Below are 14,646 nucleotides of genomic sequence, written 5' to 3' on the forward strand. Positions count from 1 at the left end.
AATCTTTTTTTCCTCCTCATCTTCCCTGGCATTTCAAGAATATGTGTATATTTTTTGCCCTAGTAGCCGAAGTAGACTTATTATCTTCTCCAACAGGAACACAAGCATGTAGTCCGGCATTGTTGTTGTCATGAGACGTCGTCGCGGGGTAAGAGGTCGAAGGCTAGAGATCAAGTGGTGTGGCGATGAGATCATTGATATCCAAACGAAGACGCAAGGGCGCTATTTTCCAATGTTTTCACTCTGGTACCAGGTTTTAATAAAGTGAGTCTTCAGGCTGTGCGTTTACAGGATTCGTCCAAAGCAATGCAAAAAATTTGCGTTTTCATTAAACGTTCCCGTTTAGATGGCCCCTTTTTCTCCCTTTCTCTCCAAGATCCTTGAGAAGGTAGGCTAGTTGCTGATCGTGATGTGACTTTCTACATAGCAATAGTCTATTTGAGGACTTTCAGTCAGGATTTAGAATGCATTGTAGCACAAAGACGGCACTGGGGAAAATGACTAATGACCTCCTAACTGCTGCAGACAAGAGAATGTTACGCGGATGACACCCAATTATACCTATCATTCAAGCCCGACAAAACAAGTCAGTTAGTCAAACTTCAAGCATGCATTAAAGATATAAAACCATGGATGACCTACAATTTTTTGATGTTAAACTAAGAAAAAACTAGGTTATTGTGCTTGGACCTAAACACTTCCAAATCTCATCCTCTCAAGATATAGTTACTCTGGATAGCATTGCCCTGGCCTCCAGCACTACTGTCAGAAATCTTAAGAGTTAATTTTGATTAGGATATATCCTTTAACGCCCACTTAAAACAAACCTCAACGGCCTTTTTCCATCTTCGTAAAAATGCCAAAATTAGGAACATCCTGTGTCAAAACTATGCTTAAAAAGCTAGTCCAGAAATTACAATAGTCCAGCCTGTTACTTCCAGGCTGGACAATTGTAATTTCTTCCCACAGGTTGCTCAAATAAGTCCCTTAAGACTCTCTAGCTGATCCAAAATGCTGCAGCGCGTGTTCTGACAAGAATTAAGAAAAGAGGTCATATTTATCCTGTATCAGCTTCTCTGCATTGGCTTCCTGTAAGATCCAGGATTGAATTTAAAATCCTTCTCCTGACCTACAAAGCTAAATGCTGAAGCACCATCTTATCTTAAAGAGCTCATAATACCTTATTGTCCCACTAGAGCACTGCGCTCTCAGAATTCAGAGTTACTTGTGGTTCCTAGAGTCTCTAAAAGCAGAATGGGAGCCTGAGTGTTCAGCTATCAGCCTCTTCTACTGTGGAACCAGCTTCCTCTTTGATAAAGCTTATAGTTAGGGAGTGAGAACTTGCTGCGTTCCCCCAGACCGTCGGGGGAGGGTGAATACCTCCAGACACAACATCCCTTTCTCTTCGTCAGACTCATCTACCAACCCTTATAGAACTGCTGTTATAGTTTTAGACTGCCAGGGGACTTCCTTTGACACACTGACCTCCTCTCCTCTCTCTCTTTCCATCTGTGTGCATCCATGTTCCAGAAATGCTTGTTACTAATCTATCTCTGGGGAGTTATTCCCTGAAGTCCTCATGTTTTTCCCACAGCAGTTGTCCTTGGAATAGGGTGGCACCTAAATCATGGTTGCAGCTGTTACCATGGTCCTGCTCCGTGCCCCGTTATGCCCTGTTACACCCAGCTACGCTCTGCAGTGCCCTGCTAAGCCATGAACTACTACAACTACTGTTTATAGTCATAGTTCCATTATCTTTATTGGGACTATTATTGCCATCGTTCATCACATCGACACCGTGCTTGCTGTCGGGGGGATTACTGGAATTGTTGGGTCCTTGTAAATTATAGAGTGTGTTCTAGACCTACTCTATCTGTAAAGTGTCTCAAGATAACTCTTGTTATAATTTAATACTATAAATAAACTTGAATTGAATCATCAGAGTTTGTCTTTAGTATATTTAACTTATATGCTTTTACACTAATGCGTACGTTTGTAGTTTTACACAAATTATTTATGTTATGCGTGTTTGGGAAGAAACTACAAACTAGATTGAGACCGCAATTAATAAAGGTCTTTAAAAAAGGGACACTTAATCTTTTTTAAACATAATTTGTGATGCGTTTGTCACAAATCATGCCACCTATAGTGGCCTCTAATGTGGCTGACCAGCAATCTGACAACAATCTGTCCAGACATTTGAAGGTCCGGCAGATGTAACTCCTTGTCTTCTTAAAATCACATTCACAAACTCTTTTACAAAAAGAAGCTGATACAGGAGACAAAGAACACCAACATGTTGTAGATTACCTTTGATTTTTAATTGGACATTATTTACAGGATATACATAGTGTTTCATTGAAACAAGAGTGTAACACTGGTGGCAAAAGCCCTCTTTGTTCCTGAAGTCAAGAGATGGCTAATATACTCTCCAACCAAGATGTGTGTACAGAACATGTTGCTGATCTGGGTTCGTATTCAGGGGTCAAAAGTAAACAAGACTGCTGCCGCTATGTCAGTGGCTTCAACATGTAACAATTTTCACAGAGTCAACACAGTAGGATAATTCAGAAGTGAACAGTTACAGTGTATTGGAGCCAATTCAATATCACAAATTCACCAGCAAGGGGGGGGTCGCTTTTGTTTAACAGCTCCAATGCGTTGTTGTAAAAAAAAAAAGAGAGAAATGAAAACAAAGTGTATGTACAGTTGAACTCAATAGATATATATATATCTACATATATGTACATACAATATTATATAAATATAGTAAAATAGATTAAATTACATTGATTTTACGGTCTTCCATAAATAGATGTTGGACAACAACAGTATGGTGATGTATTAAGTTAGCGTCGGAAGCACAGTGCACTGTCAGATGACAGGTTTACGACTAGACGGGAAACAAGTCCGCATCGACCTATCAAGTTCTTCATTGTGAAACGTTTTGAAAGCAGAAAACCGCGCAACCGTTTTATGTAATTTCTTTTGCAAGTTTAACAGGTATATTAGAACCACTGCATGTGGTCATATTCAAAGTGTTCTCCAATAAAGAAAAACATTTTTAGTTCCACCCTCTCCCCCCTGAATGGGGAGACAGGGTGGCCTCCCCTGTTCTCAAAGCAGTAGTGTAGTTCCAACCAGATCTTCAGCAGGTTATAAAGAGTAAATACAGTTCTGTGAGAGTCCTCTTGTGAGCTACTCTGCAGCTCCCAGTGTCGGGGTTTGAAAAGACAGGTTCTGTTGACTTATATTGGGTTTTAGAGGGAAAGCTGACACTATAAGCAAGGTCACAAAGCCTTAGGTACGAATACTGAAAAGGCGGTGTAGTGGGCCTCGCCTATGGAAACTGACGTCTCCACAATTGTGCTGAACGGTAAGTGCTTTTCAATATACAGACATGCTTTACAAATACAATTTTGGCAAAGGAAAAAAACGAGAAACAACAAATGTTGGAAGGAACTTAATTGCCTTTGAGGAGGATGAACTTTCAAGTCGGTTGTCTCTTGTCCATCTTTGGGGGGATTAACATACGTTTCTCAGCCGGATTAGTTGTTAAAGAGCTCCGAGGTCACAGCCACACATACCACCGCACCTGAGCGTGAGCTGCAATTTGAACTCTCGGCCGTCATCTCTGATTTGAGGCACCTTCAAATATTTGCTTTCAGCTGTACCATTACTACAAAAAGAACATCAAAAAATAAAAACGAGCTTAAAACGACAATGAAAATAAAGTTACAATAAAATGATAAAACGAGTAAAACACCATCTTTGTGGCCTAGAACAACATACTGTACAAAGTTCGATACATTCTCTTGGAATGGCATGGTTCATCGCTCGTGAGGTCAAAGCCGAGCGTTAAGTGAGTTCTTGTGGCGTTTGTTTTTCTTTTACAGTAGGTTTGGATCTTGGTTGCTTTGCGCGGCTGTAGCAGCCCAGCCCTGAAAGCCTTCTTTGTCCTCGGCAGGCCACAGCAGGAGAGGTGGACCTTTAGTGTCCGTTGCCGGGAGCGTCCTGGCTGGGCGAGGCGTTGTGGATCCAGTCCAGGATGATGAGGCTCATGCTGCCGATCATGACCACAATACCGCACAGCAGGAAGGCGGTGGCCTGGAGAAGAGAAAGAAGATGCGTTTAGCTAACATCTTGACCAGTTGGGAAATACGCTTGTATGCATTTTTGCCAAGAGTAAGAAGCGAAAAATCTCTATTAGTCTTTAGTTCAATATAAAATGATAAGCTTAGCTTAACATAAGAAATGGCCAAAATACAGTATAGATAATATATAATATGCAATTATATATATACAACATATAAATTAATAATATATATGAATCTGACAAGAGAGAGAGAGAGAGAGAGAGAGATAGATAACGTGGTTAGTGAGTGAGCTTTTAGAGATATTGGGCAGGCTAGCTGTTTCCCCCCTGTTTCTAGCCTTAGCTAAGCTAAACTAACAGTCTGCTGGCTACAATGTCACGTTGAACAGACAAATATGAAAGCTTTGCCAGTGTTTGATCTAACTCTCAGCAAGAAATAAGCAAAGTCAATAAGCCTATTATCTCAAATGTTGCACTATTGCTTCAAAATGAAAAAAGCGTCTATATGCATGTAGATCTAAGAACTAACTAACTAACTTACCCCAATCTTTTGCACGGACTTCATGGACTCCTTCTTGACCAGTTTGATGTAGAAAGCCGAGGGCAGGATGAAGATGAGCATGGCAGCAGCAGAGGCGCCTGTGTGAGGGAAGAAATTCTGCATTACAATCACTGTTGGAATTGTTGGGAATTAGTGAGGCCTGGACTTCTATCTGTAAAGTGTCCTCAGATAACATCTGATTGTGATAAGACGCTAGAAATAAAAGTTGTAATTGAGATGCTTTTTATGGCATTATCAAACACATTAACACACACAGACACTCACCGATGAAGCCAAAAATGTCCCTGATGGTGGGAACAAAGATGACCAGTAGGTTGGTGCCGGCCAGCAGGGCAATAGTGATGATGGTGTGGCGGATCCAGCTAAATTCCTTAGAGGCGCACAGGAGGTGGTTGACGGAGGTACGAATCTACGCAGAGAGAGAGAGAGAGAAAGAGAGAGACATATACACAAAGAGAGGTTATCCTCGTGGCCCACTAAATTCACTACAGTAATAATAGGATGAGTGCAATGTCTTTGACACTTACAGGGAAGAGCACCACGGGGACGGTGAGGGTGACAGCGGTCAGCACTGCCAGACGGACGATCAGCAGGACCACGTCGGCCTTGTAGATTTTGGAGTAGGTGTGCAGCAGCTCAGGCTCCACGTTCACTGTGGAGAAAAACAACAGAGAGCCTTTAGAACTTGATTCAAGTACAGTTTGCAATAAAGGGCTGTTATGCTGCCAACAGTGGAGAAAGTGAGTTAGCAAACAGAAAAGTTATCCTTGAAACTCTTTAAACTGTCGAGTATGGCTTTAGCTTCTTGTTATATTTTGGAGAACATGTAAAATAACAGTTAAATACTTAAGCATAAAAAAGCTTCATGTGAGCGTGAAAGTTAAAGGGCCCTATATTAACAATCTAAGCACATGGCGGGCATTTGTTTCAGTGTGATAAAGCAAACAATACCAGACAAGCAGCTTATAACAAACGTAACAATGATTTCTTTATCTCTACCTGCCCTAAAACAACCAGTTTGTAACTTCACTATGTTCCTGCCATAGCAAACAGAGACACACTGGTTAGCTGCGTCACACTCTTTCATAACAAACCTTGAGTGCGGAGGATGTTTTGCCAGGAGGGATACTATTTAATTTGGACCTGGGCGCTTCTCCTAAATTTGAATTGATCCGCTCTGACTGCCCTGGGTTAATGACTATGACTGTTAATAAACCCACATGGGTACGATTAACAATTACTCTTTGTTGCCTTCTAGAGATCTGTTCTTGAAGAATTTTTGGCATGTTTTTGATGCCATATATGTTTGTCCTTAGATTTATTTTTGAGAAATTAAAATGAATTCTCTCATTTATTATTTTTGTATTGTTAAATTTCAGGTTGATCAGGGAATCAGCTACATACCAAAACTATTGCAGCATACAGCAAGTGTATCAATTCCTATATACACAATGAAATTCCGTTGGTCTCAAAGAGACTCACCGTTGAATGTCAGATATCCGAAAAGGGCGGCCAGCAGGTACATGATGAACATGGCCAGGAAGGACACGTTGGCAACGCCCTGCATCTTTCTGCGGGAACGGCTGTTTGGGTGAGAGAGGAGGAGATGTTTCATTTAGATGCCAGTTTTTTTCTCATGTAAATGTGAGATAAACTCCTGAAAATGATAAGACAGCAGCTGCGGTTTGCAGTTTGGTGATACAATGAAAGTAGTGTGCACTCACTCTTTAAGCTCCTCGTACATGGGCAGGATGGCAGGGTGGCACACGAAGGCGAAGGACAGGATGGGAACGGCGTAGACAGTCTGGGGGGGGGTACAACAAATTTAACATCTACGCACCAAGTATTCCATGAGATATTTTTTTTTTTTAGTGCAAATCTCAATCCTTCAGATGCTTTGCGTTTTGAAGAGCTTTACCTGAGAGTTGAAGACAAAGTATTTTGGCGTGCAAGCGTCTTCGCTGTAGTCAACGGCGGTGGTGTTCAGGTGGGACAAGGTGGTGTTCAGCACTTTAGTTAATGTTTCGTTCAGAGCGCTGACGTCCACAGAGAGAGGGCATGGGATCTGGAACTTCTTGATGATCACCTGAAGGACAACACAACCCAATTATAGGCTAAATCAGCTGGCACTTTAGGCTAATATACAACAGATCTTTAAGGGGGAACTACACAGTTTTTTAAAGCTTAATTTACCTTAACTGAACAGCTACCGAGTTATTGGAATGGCTATATGAGTTTTTTGTGTCTAATAGTGGTCATCTAGCGCCTGTGTGCGAAAAAACCACCCTTGCAACTTTTGGCATCACAAAGGATTGCTTGATATCAGGTCTTGTGATGTAACAAATTGCTTCACGTCACTGCACACATACGCCCATTCAAAAACCGGCTAACAGGGTAGCGATGGAGTTTTTCACACTATCGTCATGGCTGTAGGGTTTGCTCTGTAGAGAAACCTGTAAGGTAGCTCTATAGAGAAACTTGTAGGGGGGGGCGCTATAGAGAAACCTGAAGGGGGGAGCTCTATAGAGAAATCTGTAGGGGGGCTCTATAGAGAAACCTGTAAGGGGGGGCTCTATAGAGAAACCTTGCGTTTTAACCCAAACCTAACCCTAACTTTTCATGACAAAACCAAATGACACTTACTAAAAAAGTGCCCAGTCGTAACCGTTTATGACTTGTTTATAATGTTTTATGACACGTTCATGATAGTGTCATGTCACTGCTATGTAGAAAACTTCAAGTGAAGTGTAATCATTTAAAAGGCAACAATGTTGTAGACAAATTTCAGTTTCACTATTTTATTTCATTAAGTTAAATGTTTATATGACTCTGGCTTATAGTATTTTCCAACAAATTAATCCAACTCTTGCACTGTGTGTTCCATGGAAAAACTGAACTCTGTTCTCTGACTAAGACTCATCTGGCACAACAGGCTGGCTCATGTGCCCAAGGGGGTGTGCAGGAAATGTATGTGTATGTGTGTGTGCATGTGCTACACTATCACGCACAAATACACAAACACACTTGATGTGCCCCACGAAGCCAAACAGCTGGAACTGTGTGTGTGTGTGTGTTTGTGTGTGTGTGTGTGTGAGACAAATAAGGAAGCAGGTGGGTTTCACTCACCACTATCAGAAAGAACACCATACAGAGCAAGGACAGACCACTCGTGTAACCAAGGTAACCTGAAGGCGGAAGCAGAAGCAGAAACATGAGTTGTTTTTTTCCTTTTTGAAACTGCAGAATGCTTCTGTTATTTTCCTTGTATGACTTCACTCTGAGTTGTGAACATTTTGAGACATGCAAGTGCGTCACAACCCCTAACCAGTCCCACTGCTTACCCAAGTTCCTGAGAAGCGACAGGGGCAGGATAATAGCAACGGTCACCAGCAGCACCAGGTAGTCACCGTTAGTGTACCATTCTCTGAAACACAACAGGACCAAACAAGAACAAGTTAGTGATACTGTTTACATCGTGTACTGTGCACATCATGGCATATTAAAGGGGCACTCAACCAAGTTTTTCTTATTTCAATGTTTGCAAGCTCTACTGTGTAATGCAAATGAGAAGTCATAAATACTTCCCATGCATCCTCATCTAATTTTAACATCAAAACAACATCGAAGCCTCAAAGTATTATTTTACCTTTCTTAGATACAAAAAGCCGGAAACCGCTAATGTATTTCACATTTTATTTAAAGTTATTAAGGTACTGTTGGCAGTAGATAAAAGTTTAGAAATCATTATTATTATTTTTAGCATACACTACAGTGTTCTTGACATGTGGATTTTGTCTTCCAGGCTTAGTTCAAGTTTAAGAAAGGGCTAGGCGATATATCACAATATGAGACTACATATAATCTTAGATTTTGGATATTGTAATATCGTAATAAGCTAAATGTTGTCTTTACCTGGTTTTACAGGCTGCATTGCAGTAAACTAATGTCATTTTTTGAGCTCACCAGACTGTTCTAGCTGTTCTATTATTTAGCTTTACCCATTAAGTAATTAAATAATTTCTGGAGCGTATTTATCAAATATATCATTGTGTAAATTAAATTCTGTCAAAGCACCAGTAGTCAACCATGCAACATTGTCGCAATATCAACATCTAAGTATTTGGTCAAGTATGTCGTGATGTTGGATTTTCTCTGTATCACCCAGTCCTAGTTTAACATTGTGAATATATGTGTATATATATATATATATATATATATATAAATATATAGTGAGCTTTGATCATATACGTATGCAGTCATCTTTCGCCAAGCTGAAGACACTGAGTAACCAGAACCAAGAGTTAACTAACTAGCATTAAAAACACCTACTTCATCGAGAACACATTCAGATTAAATCCACTTTTCTGTCAGAATTCTCTTTTACATCTCCAGGCCTGATCAAAGCTGTGCGGGTCAGCTGCCACGGTGATGGCCTGCGCAGGATGACGGCATCTCTTACAGAAATAGATTGGACAAAGCAGCACTGAGGAGCTTTAGCTGTGAACATCAATTTTTTAAACTGGGAGTGAGGTCGCAGTGAGCTCATTGCGCGCTCCGTCTCGACGCGGCACCGGCTGTGTCTTCTAAAAGGGCTCTTTGAAGGATCGACTGAGCACTGTCCATCCCTTTAAAACGTCCTCCACCCCCCCTCAGCACTTCAATAACAACCGGCAGCCATTTTGCTTGATGTGGAACTTCCCCTCGAGTGCCTCAGACAGGAGTTCCTGCTCTCTATTACACCTCATTTAAACATCTTTGTTCTGATGGGGGATGTTGTGGGGTTTTTATGTGCTCGAACACACAGCTTTCCGACAAATCAGTTCTTTCACCAATTATTCGAAGTCCTGCACCTGCAAACAGCCCCTTCTGCGATGTGTGTATTGACATTTGGTTAACAGTTATATCAGTAAAACTAAATCTGTTCATCGGTTCCCTGGCCTGAGGCTGATCCGCTCACTGATTTCTTGGAAATCTAGTCGAAGAGTTGTTGGAGAGAGTTCCAAACCTCCATTATTGGCTCATGATCCTAAATTTGTTACCAATATAAAAACTAAAAGTTTTTATTTACCCATGTATTTTCTGCTCCAGAAGCAGCAAAGTTTTCATATTTCTATTCTTCTAAAATGAATCAATATGAAATATAAAAACTAAAGAAATGTCTGTGCAGCCCGCAAGGATTAGTCCTATCAGGAAGCTGAAAGTTGAAGCAACCCTTTTAGACTTTTGTACCACCGCTGGCGCTATTGAGCAGTGTTTTTATGAGTGGATCCTTGTTTTAGTAAACATAAGTTCAAGACAAATCGGCCACATCACCGTGAAGACACATTTATTTTCAATTTTCCGAGCCCTGCGGGGTGGTCAAATGTGTTTTCTGAGTTTGGAAAGGTGATCAAATATTTGGTCACTCACTTGTTGCCTACTCCCATAAAGGACTCAATGACGATGGGCAGCTCGTATTTGACGATGTAGAGGTAGCTTGACATGGCTGTGAGGACAAAAAATGCAGTCAGTATATATTGCCATGTAGAAGAGCCAAGTCACGTCCCGTGATGGGAACTGGGAAAGCTACTCTAAAAACACACCATGCAGTCAGTATGGACAAAGATGGACAGTGTTGTAGCTCGTAGGATAAACACAGGGTGGATAAATGAAGAAAAGTTGTTCAATTATAGTTACATAAGGTTTTTTGCTGTTAGAGCTCAAACAATTCCACTTTTTTTTGGCAATTAATTGTCTTAGAAATAACAGCGATTACCAAAATATATGTTTCTTTTAGTCCAATTTTTTAAAGAAATTATGTAATGCTTTTTCAGACAAATTAAATTTTGAATGAATCCCAGGATACATCTATGAAGTAACCCATATCTCATTATTACTATAAAATGTAGTATTTTTAATATATAATATTTAATATTTAATATATAATATTTTCTTTATTTTAAATTTATCAATTATCAATTACAAAAACAAAACACCAACAACCACTTACATAATTGCAATTTTAGCTAATGTTAAACAAAAGAATGGCAGTTGTGTGCAAATAATTGCGACAATGACGTAACCATTGTTACAGGCCTGCTTGCTGTTACAATGCAACAGTCTCTCACCTCCGATGTTCTGCATGGTGATGGAGATGGAAGCGGCGAGTTTCCCCGGCATCCCGAAGGCTTTGTAACCCAGCTGCTCATACACCAGTGCACCTTTTGAAGAAGAAATACACAAAGCGGGTAGATTTAGCATTGCACAAAAACACCACCAAGAAGCCAGTGGCATGTTTGAACACATGTCTATCTGACAGACGCACCTCCTTCGTTGGCCGTCTTCAGCAGCAAGTGGACAGAATACAAGGAGAAGATGGCGACGGCCATGAGGAGAATCCTGTAAACAGACAAAAGGGATCTTTAGTTGAATGTTGACTAGCAACCGAGATGGACATCACAAGCAAAAACGGCAAAATCAATGAGAGACTGAAAATAGACACTATCTCTAGCGTGAACATGTGACTTTAAAGGCCAATTCAATGACATATGTGTTACAGCGGCTGCGGTATACACACACATTGAGATTTAGTTAACGGGAACGTTGGGCTTTCCTCTGCTGGACGTGCAGAATACGTTTCTTACACCAATGTACCCTTGTCATGACTCAAATCTTCTGTCTTTTGGAAGAATCTGCCAGCAGGATGAGGGAATTCCATGCATTTCTACTAAGATACTGATACATTCAAGAAGGTACCTCAAAGAGAGGCCAGTGAAGGGTTAGCTCAAACTTTTTTTTTATCTGCAAAGAATGTCCACAATGAGAGACTTTTGACTATAGATGTTCCAATGTCATTTTTTCCTTCCCAATCCCGATTCCCGAAACCTAAACCTTTCCAAACCTAAACTTGCCCAGAATGTTTTCTTAACTACTTATCTACCATTATGCTGTTCCCTGAAGAAATCCAATATAATTGCGATAATGCTCTTTTGGGAATGGTTGATTTGCAATTAGAGCAGCCCAGATAATTATGGGACGGATTTGAATGTAGCAAATTTGTCATTGTCAACATTCATTCTGTGAACTCTAAACCCAGCATGGTACAGTTTCCAAGATGATAATGCTATCTATGGTATGTAACTTAAAAATAACAACAGACAATGTTAACTTCCTTTTAGGTGGCAGGAGGGACAATGAGTCATCCTCAGCTGTCGTGTTCTGGTTTCTGAACAAAGAAGACTTTCTTGGCCACTATCAAGTTTTTCCTGAACAGTGTACAGATTTTTTGGCATATTGTTACCTCAAATAGCTGAAAATATAGTTATAAATATAGCTGTTGTAAATTGGACAAAAAAATCTCCTCTGGGCTCATCCAAAACTTTGGGACGAGCCCCCAATATGTACAACTTCTGGCTCCGTCCATGCTGCATCAGCAGGGTTTCAAAGGACAAAAGGTTTCCCTGTACGACATTGTCTTAGCACTCTTGGGATGCTGAAGAGCCAGCAGTATGTACCCAGCTATTTAATAGTCCAGGTGGAAATGAATCTCCAGGCCATTAGAGGACCTGGGTGGATAGGCTCGGCGTTTCCTTTATGCGTGTACGCACGGATCTGCTTTGAGCCTCTGGCTGGCCACTCGCCTGTCTGTCTGTCTGTCTGTGACATCCAAGTGGTTAATTCTTTTTTATCGCTTTCCATACTTGGACTCAACAAATATATGCCTTGGATTTTCTGGAACTGTTTACTTAACTTTGTGTAACTGAAAATCCTAATGAGACAAGCACCAGTGTTGCGAAACGCAAACAGACAAGCTATCTTTCATTCAGGGTTTCTGTAATCCCCAACTTTCGGCATTTGTAGGGCCCCGATTGGTCACCTGCTGGCTCACCGTGTACCATGACGTGCCTCATTCATGATCTCCTGCGAGAGTACGTTACATAACCCTGACCCAAATGCAGTCGGATTAGTTCAGCTAAGCTGCTTCTGCTGCCACTCCCTGTGTTGGAAATGTACACATTGTCATTCGGTGACACCCAAAGAAAGCTAGTAACCAGCTAGGAGTACATGTGTTCGTATTTGGACACATGTGTTACATAAAAAAAGACACTTCATTGGTTTAGTTTCTGATGGCCTCAGACAGTAGTTCTAAAGTGGGATCCAAAGAAAAGTGCTGTTATAAGTGGTGGTTTCTCGCAGGAAATTGGGCTCAGAAATGCAGACACTAAAATAAATGTACAACTGAACTTCTTAACGAGATTAAGCGATAGACACGGTAGGCATTCTGATCTCAAATTGCTCTGGATAACCAATAGGGGAGTGCTAATAAAAAAGAAACATTTTTTCTCCAAGGCAATTTCCCTGGAAAGGGACTTTCCTTTCCTCTTTTTTTCCCACTGAAAATAACACTATCTCCACAGTTATATCTACTGCAAACATGATAGTGAGTACTTAAAAACTTTTGTAAACTTTCAACCCTGGTGTAATCTGCTGCTCAGGGTCAAGCGGCTGCAGATTGAACACACACATGCACACACACACTGCTGGCGGGGAAAAAGCCAAACAGATACTTAGGATACATCATGACCTGCAACCTTGATGCCACAGACAAAACCACACCTGCTCTTGTTCGCCTCAGCTGGATCCAGACTATGAAACTAAACCGTGAACGCGTTGAGTGGTGCTCTTCATTTTACTTTAAACCTTATCCTCCTATGACTGTTTTGTTACCTTGAGTTCTGCTTTTCTCTGATGCCCATGTATGTGTTGTAGTTACCTTGGCATTACCACCAGATGTTTTTTTATACTCTCAGTTTTAATGTGAAGAAAGTGGGGCTGTCAAAATGACCGAGTTAATGCAAATCTACTTTTAAAGGCCCTAGTTGCTTTCAAGCCGGATTAACGCACGTGCCTTGTAGGATTTGGGCCTCGGGCCCCTCCGTAGTTTGGGATGTCAGGTAGCGGAGCTGCAGTAGTGTTGTGGGAAGTAAGCAGAAACAAAGCTCCTTGAGCAGAAATGGATAAAGGAAAGGGTCTTTTGAATGGCGGAGTCAGTTCCAAAGCCCTTGCAGATGGTTCTCTCCACAAGAATAAAGTAATTCACATGTACTGTCCATGTGAACTGAGTTTCAAATACCTCTTGAACATTAAAAACTTTAAAAAATATCCTTTTTAAAGTAGCTACATGTAGAACAGATTCAAAAATGGCCGATAAATCGCAAATTTACTATAGACAATCATGCGATTAATCTCAATTAGATATTTCAACTGATTGACAGCCCTAGAAAACTACAAGCTGTTGGGGAAAAGAACCTAATTTAGAAATAGAAACTCACACAAATAGGGCAATGCCAGTGTTGGCCATGGCGTAGGACAGACCCAGGATGCCGCTGCCCATGATGGCGTTTCCCAGGTTGAAGACGGACATGCCAAAGGAAGCATTGCCCTGGTGCTGTGGGGAAAACAATAAAAAAAGGCTCACAGTTTGGAAATGAGGACACACCTGCGTGATCATTAAAGACAAAGGATCAGATTATCATTACATAAGGATCATCTTACATATTCAGTCTCATACTTCTTCTTGCCCTGCAGGTTGTGTTCGGGGAGGAAGTTTTGACTTTCTCCATCGATGTCAGAGAATTGGCTTTAAACAAGAACAAAAGAGGATATAGAGAAAACAATGCGTGTACACAGGATGTTCAGTTCCTACTTCAAAATAAGGGCTTATTTAAAAATATACATGTATACATATATATATTTTGTATCTTATTGACATATATTTAAAGCCAGTCTCACCCGCCCAGGGGGACCTTCCTAGGACAGTCCGGGTATGGGGTGTACTCGTTGCTGTTGGAACTGCTGGTGTCTTCTTCATGAGAGATATTGAAACGGCTCATCTCAGTTTTGGCAGCTGTCATGCTTCAGAACTGAAAAGAAAAAAAGACCATTTTGATTAATTATTATGTATTAAATTATATATTTATATATATAAATTTAATATACTTTATATATA

At 40.7% G+C, this 14,646-nt stretch overlaps 1 protein-coding gene across 3 annotated transcripts in view; it reads right to left on the bottom strand.

The window, feature by feature from the left end:
- Window positions 1-2,302: 2,302 nt before the first annotated feature.
- The window catches only part of slc38a2 (solute carrier family 38 member 2), a 14,015-nt gene continuing 1,671 nt past the window's right edge, over window positions 2,303-14,646 (bottom strand). The window contains exons 2-17 of one of the 3 annotated variants that reach the window (XR_004655451.1): window positions 14,430-14,560; window positions 14,193-14,277; window positions 13,970-14,085; window positions 10,963-11,036; window positions 10,766-10,858; window positions 10,068-10,143; window positions 8,000-8,082; window positions 7,785-7,843; window positions 6,577-6,744; window positions 6,383-6,462; window positions 6,141-6,241; window positions 5,186-5,310; window positions 4,923-5,067; window positions 4,638-4,735; window positions 3,936-4,107; window positions 2,303-3,874 (exon numbers count right to left, since the gene is read on the bottom strand). Coding sequence is in view for 2 of the 3 variants with exons in the window: in XM_034863384.1 (XP_034719275.1) it covers window positions 3,991-4,107; window positions 4,638-4,735; window positions 4,923-5,067; window positions 5,186-5,310; window positions 6,141-6,241; window positions 6,383-6,462; window positions 6,577-6,744; window positions 7,785-7,843; window positions 8,000-8,082; window positions 10,068-10,143; window positions 10,766-10,858; window positions 10,963-11,036; window positions 13,970-14,085; window positions 14,193-14,277; window positions 14,430-14,551 (1,542 nt within the window). In the remaining variant the exon portion in view is untranslated. Of the gene's footprint in view, window positions 4,108-4,637; window positions 4,736-4,922; window positions 5,068-5,185; window positions 5,311-6,140; window positions 6,242-6,382; window positions 6,463-6,576; window positions 6,745-7,784; window positions 7,844-7,999; window positions 8,083-10,067; window positions 10,144-10,765; window positions 10,859-10,962; window positions 11,037-13,969; window positions 14,086-14,192; window positions 14,278-14,429; window positions 14,561-14,646 lie in introns of all 3 variants that reach the window. The other 2 variants (XM_034863384.1, XM_034863383.1) reach the window with 2 other exon arrangements.

This window comes from Etheostoma cragini, chromosome 23 (genome assembly GCF_013103735.1).
Source record: "Etheostoma cragini isolate CJK2018 chromosome 23, CSU_Ecrag_1.0, whole genome shotgun sequence".
Lineage (NCBI taxonomy): Eukaryota > Metazoa > Chordata > Actinopteri > Perciformes > Percidae > Etheostoma > Etheostoma cragini.